The 8,312-nt window shown below is 39.5% G+C and overlaps 2 protein-coding genes across 2 annotated transcripts; both read right to left on the reverse strand.

Annotated features, from left to right (window-relative positions):
• On the reverse strand, positions 1 to 954 carry LOC113915209 (olfactory receptor 9G4). Its single transcript, XM_027581024.1, has one exon. The coding sequence runs from the start codon at positions 937 to 939 to the stop codon at positions 1 to 3; it is 939 nt and encodes a 312-aa protein (XP_027436825.1). The 5' UTR covers positions 940 to 954.
• A 5,184-nt stretch (positions 955 to 6,138) lies between these two features.
• LOC113913552 (olfactory receptor 1013-like) lies at positions 6,139 to 7,077 on the reverse strand. The gene has a single exon (XM_027577859.1). It carries the CDS (start codon positions 7,075 to 7,077, stop codon positions 6,139 to 6,141), a length of 939 nt encoding a protein of 312 aa, XP_027433660.1.
• Positions 7,078 to 8,312: the final 1,235 nt, after the last annotated feature.

Consider the following 8,312-nt stretch of genomic DNA (forward strand, 5'->3'; position numbering starts at 1 on the left):
TCATCTCTGCGGCCTTATGGTTTGTGTTGCCTTCCATAAGGCCTCTTTGACATCTTTGTTTCTCAGGCTGTAGATGAGAGGGTTGAGCAGTGGATTGACCACAGTGTAGAACAGAGCAGCCACTTTGTCTCTCCCCAGGGAATAGGTGGAACTTGGCCTTGAATACATGAAGAGCAGGGATCCATAGAAGAGCATGACGGAGATGAGGTGTGAAGCACAGGTGGAGAAGGCCTTGCGCCTTCCAGAGGCTGAGCGGATCCTCAGGGTAGCCAGAAGGATGTTGCAATAGGAAATCAGGATGGCAAGAATGCTGGAGAGGACTGTGAAGCCCACTACACCCAGGAGGACTTTTTCACAGATGTGGGTATCTGTACAAGACATTTTTACCAATGGTGGTGCATCACAGAAGAAGTGGTCAATAATATTTTTACCACAGAAACTCAAGCGGAAAGTGTTGGCAGTATGGGCTATGGCATTCAAAAGCCCTCCAAAGTAGGAGCCAGCAACGAGCCCAGTACAGAGAGAACTGGACATAATACTTGAATAAAGTAATGGGTTACAGATTGCCGCATACCGGTCATATGCCATGGCTGCTAGGAGATAGCATTCAGTGTAGGCTACAACACAGGAAGAAAACAACTGTGCTCCACATCCAGCCAAGGAAATACGTTTATCTTCTGAGACACAATTAGCCAAGATTTTGGGAGTATACACAGAAGGGTACCAAAAATCCAAAAAGGACAGATTGCCAATGAAAAAGTACATAGGGGTGTGCAGGCGGGAATCAATTCGGATTAGGATAACCAGCGTCATGTTCCCTGACAAAGTCATCAAATAGAGCACAAGAAATATTCCAAATAGGATCAGCTGCCACTGTGGGTTTGCTGAGAAGCCCACCAAGATGAATTCAGTCAGAACGGTACGATTTCCTACTTCCATGTCCGCAGAGGAGAAAGCCTGATAAAGACTTTGAGGGGAAAGAAAAGTCATTTTGTGATTTTTCCATTGAAATAAATAAACAAAGGCATAAGTTAGGTCAATAGTTATTAGGACATTTATGGACTTTTATCCATGATTACCTAGAATGATAGAATTTCAGTCTGTGACGTGGGTAGACCACAGGAATTAGTGTTAGAATCTGATTGTGAAATTAAGGCTTTCACTTATTAATTGTTTAATGCAGAGCAAGTCCCTTAGTCCCACCAGAGAAGAAAAATGAAGCCCCCAACACGTTGTTTGATTGAAGAAGACATGCATGAAAATATCCAGCCCAATGTTAAGTAAGTGCTCAAAAACTTTTAGTTTCCTTCATGCATTATTGAGAATTTATGTGTCACGCATTGTGCTGAAAAATTATACCAATACCAACATACCGTACCACTCCTGTGACTATCAATACAACATTTACATTTGATATGATATGATATGATATGATACAATGTAATATAATAATATAATATAATTAATATAATATAAATTACTCATTATGTGCCAGTTAATATTCTAAATCCTAATCTTGAACCATTTAATCCTTTCTACAGCTTCATAAAGTAGGTACTATTATGATTCTCATGGAGTTTAAGAAACAATTCCAAAGTTACAGAACAGATCAATAGCAGAGCTGGTATTTAAAAACAGAATTCTCTTTATCAGGAGTATGTGCTCTCAACTATTAAGCCATTTATGTCTTTTATAAGTAAATTGTTTTTCTCTTGTTCTCCTGGTTAAGGCAATATATAATCCTCCTTCCAAATCATCTTGTCTCTAAAACTCTGAGGGAGAAGCTAAAAGGAGGAATCTAATTCAAAACATGTGGAATTGGGCTGATGTCCCAGTAGCCAGTTGACTATCCCTTAGTTAAAAAGGTAGTGGCAGAAAGTTAAAACCAAGAGGGGATTGTGATTTACTTCCATGTTCCGAACATTCTCCTTTGCTAAACCAGAATCAGTTTGTAAGTGGACTGTAAATGTGAATTTTCTGCCCCAAAGTCTATTGTTCTGCTTGTTAAGAAGGGAGGTATCTTAATCTTTAAATATTAGGTCTCCTTATCTTTCAAATGTAACTGATGATGTCAGAGAGGACATGACTTGAATGGTGGTGACACTGTGGTAGGTAAAGCTTGGAATCCTGAACGTCACTCATTCCTCCAACTATTACCATATAATGGATCTCATCTCATTAGCACACAAAGCACAGATGCTTTAGTCCTACACCCCCTTCCATACAACTCTCTCTCACTACTTGTCTTCACCTATTTAGGACTTCAACTAAACTAAATTACTCACATAACTGATTTCCCCTTAATAATCTCACATCCCGGGAGCTTCACATTTATTGTGCTATGCTGGTGTTCATTTGTACACTATAATTTTTTTCTGAATTAACTCAAGCTTGAGTAATAGTTATCTTGGCAGGGATTTATGGTCACTATATCCATAATCTATAAACTGGTGGGCGATAGCCATCATCCCAATAATTATTATGAACCTCCTCTGCTGTGTTCATTTATCTATACGATGAAAAATACCTGTGCCTTAATAAGTTCATCTTTAATATGAAATAACTTGGGGAAAAAATGAAAATATCTGACAGTGCCTATTACTAGTCTTCTATTCCTGCCCTTCGGAGAGGCAAATAACTGAAAAAAAATTCATAGTTTTTTGGTCACTGCTCAAAGTCTTCACAGAAGAAGAGATATGGAAAAGAAACCTGAGAAATGAGCTCAGTACTATCCCATTGTAGGAGTAAGGAGGAGAGGAGAGCATTTCCATGAGAAAAAATGACATATATCAGAGCCCTCACATGAGAGAGAGTCTGGTGAGCTCAAAGAGTTGAGAGGCGTCAAGTAAAGACAGGGTGCAAAGAGGAACCAGTAGGTGAGCCACAAGAGTGATCAGCTCACAAAGCCTATTGGAAGCCATATTAAGGATTTTGGCCTTTACACCAACACAAATGGTCTTGGGGAAAATAGAGCAGAGTTTGAGCAAAACAAGAGGATGTGGATTGCTGGTAGGAAGAGGTCATGGGATTTGAAATAGAGTGATGAAAGAAGAAGATAGCAGGAGGGGAAGAATGAAGGGGGGAAATCGGAGGGGGAGACCAACCATGAGAGACGATGGACTCTGAGAAACAAACTGAGGGTTCTAGAGGGGAGGGGGCTGGGGGGATGGGTTAGCCTGGTGATGGGTATTAAAGAGGGCACGTTCTGTGTGGAGCACTGGGTGTTATATGCAAACAATGAATCATGGAACACTACATCAAAAACTAATGATGTAATGTATGGTGATTAACATAACAATAAAAAATTTAAAGAAAAAAGAAAGAAATAGAGTGATGAGACGGGGCCTTTTTCAGAAAATAACATTTGAATGGGATTTGCAGGAGATGAGGTGTAAGCCCAGACTCTGCTCTATTTTCCCCAAGATGTACTGTCATTTTCTATCTCCTGAATATGGTTTATTGTCCATTTTTCCCATCAGCATGCAATGACACAGGTCAGTACGATTTCTCTGTTTCGTTTACTGCTGTACCCAGCACATATAGAACTGTTCCCAGCAACTAATTGGCACTTAGTAAATATTTCTAGAATGAATAAATGGGTAATTATCTTTATATCTTGAAGTTGTTTCCCCCCAAAGTATTGTCTACTTCTAACTTAGTACAAACTACTTAGAACAAATTTACCCTCAACCGGACTTTTCTGACTCAGCATACTGTATCACTTTAAAAGGAAAATTATTAAAGACAGACCTCCTAATCATCACACTCGTAACAATCAGGATGTCCTAAAATCCACCTTGAATCTGAAACAAATTGCAATGAAAGTGTGGATGCAAAATAAAAGGTACAGAAATAGCCTGAGCCAATTGTGCTAAAGCATCTCATGTAGAATGGTTTCTCAAGATGTGTGTTCTCCTGTTTCCTGCTCCCTCCACTGGAGCACTAAACATTTGGGGGAAGAATGTGTCCCTCTAACACCTGAAAACTAGTAGCAAGAAGTGAAAATATCACACACAGTAGATTGGACAGCATGGAGCACCACAACCACCATAGTCCAAAAGGGTGTCAACTTTATTCACCTCTTGTTTACCCCACTGTGTTAGTGAATACATGATGACCTAGAATAACTATGAGATTGAATTTCAAATTCTAAATGAAGGTAGGCATATCATTAGTGGACTCCTATATAGCAGATTGTGTGTGTGTGTGTGTATTTGGCATAACAACGATCCTTTGAGAGCCATGACTAACTCTGTATTTCCCTTCTAATCGAGCAAGGCCAAAGAAAGACCAAAGCACTTAACTACTCCTGGTTTCAGTTGCTTACCCTTGGCCAGGAAGGACAGATGCAGGAAGTGACAGGCTTTTCCTTTTCCTCTGATATTTTGGCATGCTTTGTTGGAATCGATATATGTATTTTCTCAGCAGACCTTTGAGACCTCTTTCACAGAGCAGCCCAGAAATATACACCTCAGTCTCTTAAGACTCAATTAGAGTTCGTTTGGAGTATGGGGATGGTATGTTAATTAGGATATGATGAGATGAAAAATATTTTACTAAAATCTCACTCTCACCATTAAGTCACAATATAATCACAAATGTGTCTGATAATAGAAACCTTCCAAATTGTTCTAATTAAACTTTTTTAGAGAGTATCATTTGTGGTCCATAATTTTTTTTTTTACTGCCAAAAGATCTTCTACGTTTCCATGTCTACACTGTGCTTCCAGGCTACATTTCCCTGTCTCATTCATCAGGAAACTCCTATTAAACCCTGATATTATGGATTGGATGGCAACCCTCTAAAATTAGTATGTTGACTAATAGTGATTCAGAAAGTGTATTTGGGGATAGGGTCTCTATAGAAGTGACTAAGTTAAGGGGTGCCTGGGTGGCTCAGTAGGCTAAGGGTCTGACTCTTGGTTTTGGCTCAGGCAGGTCATGATCTTGGGGTCCTGGGAATCAAGCCCCTCGTTGGGTTCCATGATCAGTGCGGAGTTTGCTTGAGATTCTCTCTCCCTCCTCCTCCGTTCCCTCCCACTCATGCTGTCTCTCTTTCTCTAAAATAAATTAATTAATCTTTTTTTTAAGTGATTAAGTTAAAATGAGATGGTTAGGGTGGGCCCTAATCCAATCTGATCCAAGTCCTCATAAAAAGAAGAAATGGAAATTTAGACTTACAAAGAAGTATCAGGGTTACTTGTGCATAGGAAAGACCATGTGAGGAGAAAGCAAGAGAGTGGCCACCTACAAGCAAAGGAAAGAGGCCTCAGAACAAATCAACCATAACAGCACCTTGATCTTGACCTTTCAGCATCCAGAACTGTGAGAAAATAAATTTCTGTTGTTTCAGCCACCTGGTCTGTGGTATTTTGTTATGGCAACACTAGCAAATGAATATACTTAGTTATCAACACTAGGGTTTTTTGTGTGTGGGTACTGCTTCACATTTTATATGTAAAAAGACATAAAATTAGGAAATGAGAGACATCATGGTGAAATAGTCTCTAAGTTGTCATGAATTCAAACACAAAGTTGAACAAGCAAAGCAACACAAACATTCATAGAACCTTAAAGGCTGTTTATTGCTTCACCTAGTAGAGATTTTCACAAGGAATCTTCTCATGGGTGTAAAAGCTTTTTGAAATCTGTCTCTCTGTCTCCCTACTTATCTATTTCTATCTATATCTCCATTTCTGTCTTCATACAGCTGCTATTCTTTTGCCCTTGATTCTTCTAATTGTTGAGGCAATACTCCGTCACTGAAAGCTCACTGTGACTCTGAGATATTTGTGCTTTCCTGTATCTGTTGCCAAAAAATCTTTGTACCATGGCAAACAAAAAACAAAACGAAAAACAAAACTGCTCTCCTTCACCCTTCTCAGAATCCCAGGAATTTTAGACTGTTCCCAGGTGGCAGGCATAGCAGTTTTTCCAAATGTACCCACCTTATGTATTTTAAGCACATATTCAAATACATTAGTGCCAACTTAAAAAGACAATTGCAGTCAAGTGTTTCCACATTATCCAGTAATTTTATTTTTTTGCTTATTTTTGTTATTTCTGAGAGTCTAGGCTAATCACAATGATGTGGAGATAACCTAGAAAAAAATATATAGTCATCTTTCCCAAGTATTTTCATTTAAAAAACGGTGCCCTATCTAACATTTTCTTCAGAGCATCTTTAACATCTTTATTTCTTAAGCTATAGATCAAAGGATTTAACAACGGTATCACCACAGTATAGAACACCGACACCACTTTATCCCTTTCCAGGGCATAGCTGGTACTTGGTCGGGAGTAAATGAAGAGAATAGAGCCATAGTACAAGGTGACAGCTGTCAGGTGAGAGCCACAGGTGGAGACAGCCTTTCGACGGCCTTGGGTGGAGCGGATCTTCAAGATGGCAGCAATGATGAAGAGGTAGGAGGCGAAGATGAGCACAGTGGGAGCAATGACATTGGAGGCCAGTATGAAATAAAGCACAGTCTGGTAGCTCTCCTTCACATTGCAGGCCAGCTTGACAAGAGGGGGCAGATCACAGAAGTAATCATCAATGACATTGCTCCCACAGAAGCTCAGGGTAAATGTCTCACTGGTAATGATGGTTGAGTTAAGAAAGCCACCGAGGTACGAAGCTGCAACAAGACTTGCACATAACCTTGAGGACATCGCCTTCGAATAAAGCAGAGGGTTGGAGATGGCCACATAGCGGTCATAAGCCATGGCAGCCAACAGGTAACATTCACTGTATGCCAATCCAGCAGAGAAGAAGAACTGAGCTAGGCAGCCAGCAAAGGAGATGCTTTTGTCTTCCGAGATGCAGGTCATAAGAATTTGGGGAGCATAGACAGAGGAGTACCAGAGATCCAGGAAGGAAAGATTCCCAATGAAGAAATACATGGCTGTGTGGAGCCGGGAATCAGCACAGATCAGAGAAATCAGGGTGATGTTCCCTGAGAGACTGGTGACATAGATGATGAGGAAAATGACAAAGAGTACTTTCTGTAACCACAAGTCTGCTGTAAACCCTAAAAGTATAAACTCTTTCACTTTGGTGGAATTTTTCTCATCCATTGATTTTGGGTTTCTATGGTCCTTTTCTGTGAAAAGATCAATAAATATGTCAGTATATCAATATACCAACTTTCCCTATCATTTGCCATTTTAGATCACTGAAATACCCAACTGATGCATGTATGTTGTTCATTGTGAGACATGTTAATGCCATAGTGGATATCACTCTTTTCAGACAACTGAGAAATCAGTTCTGTGTTGTTGTGGGAGATCAGGTATCATGCACATGACATTGTGTGTGTCACCATATTTTTTTCTTTGAGTATAGTTGACACACAATGTTACATTAGTTTCAGGTGTGCAACATAGTGATTCAACAACTTCATACATTATGCTGTGCACACCACAAATGTAGCTACCATCTGTCACTATACAACGTTATTAAAATACCATTTACAATACTTACTATGATGCACCCTTTATTCCCTGTCACCATATATTTTTCAATTAATTTTTCCTCCTTTTCCGGAGAGGATGATTGAATTGTTTATCTTTTCTCTTTGCACTTGATTGAACACCTTGTGAAAGATAAGAAAAAGGAAGCTTGAAGGAATGTTCTGGTTTCTCTGCTGGTCATTGACTCCTTTTGTCTTTACTAGAGTATTACATGAAGAAGCATACTTTTATTATTCTAATCATATTTTGGAATATCCTTGGAAATGCATTTACTATAATTTCCTTGAAAGCAATAACTATATTTTATACAACTTTTTGTCCACAAAACCAAGAACACAGCTATGCATAAAGTAAAACGTGTATGACTTGAATAATAGTTTTCCTTTGATAATAGGACTGTGAGCCATTGTTACCTGAATGGCACTCAAATGGATGCTGAAAGGAAGCAAAATGTTAATCAATGAATGATTGTGTTCATAATGTGGTTGAATTTCCTATAAAGAGTTAAAACAAAACAAAACACCAAACTGGCCATACTGAATGGTTTGCAGCCATACAGTAAGCTGAATATGGCCTGTAAAGATATACAGGTTCTAGTTCTTGGAGCCTGGGAATATTACTTTATATGGGGAAAGACTCATTAAGTTCAAAATGAAGAATCTTGAGTTGGGGAGATTATCAGGGTGGGCCCTTAATGCCATCACAAATACACTTATAGGAAGGAGGCAGAGGGAGGTCTGACTACAGACACAGGAGGTGGAGAGGACAGTGTGACCACAGAAGCAGAGACTGGAGAGCTAAAGCCACGGGGGCTGCCCGCACCATCAGGCCTGCGAGGC

This window comes from Zalophus californianus, chromosome 11, assembly GCF_009762305.2.
Source record: "Zalophus californianus isolate mZalCal1 chromosome 11, mZalCal1.pri.v2, whole genome shotgun sequence".
In the NCBI taxonomy this organism is placed as follows: Eukaryota; Metazoa; Chordata; class Mammalia; order Carnivora; family Otariidae; genus Zalophus; species Zalophus californianus.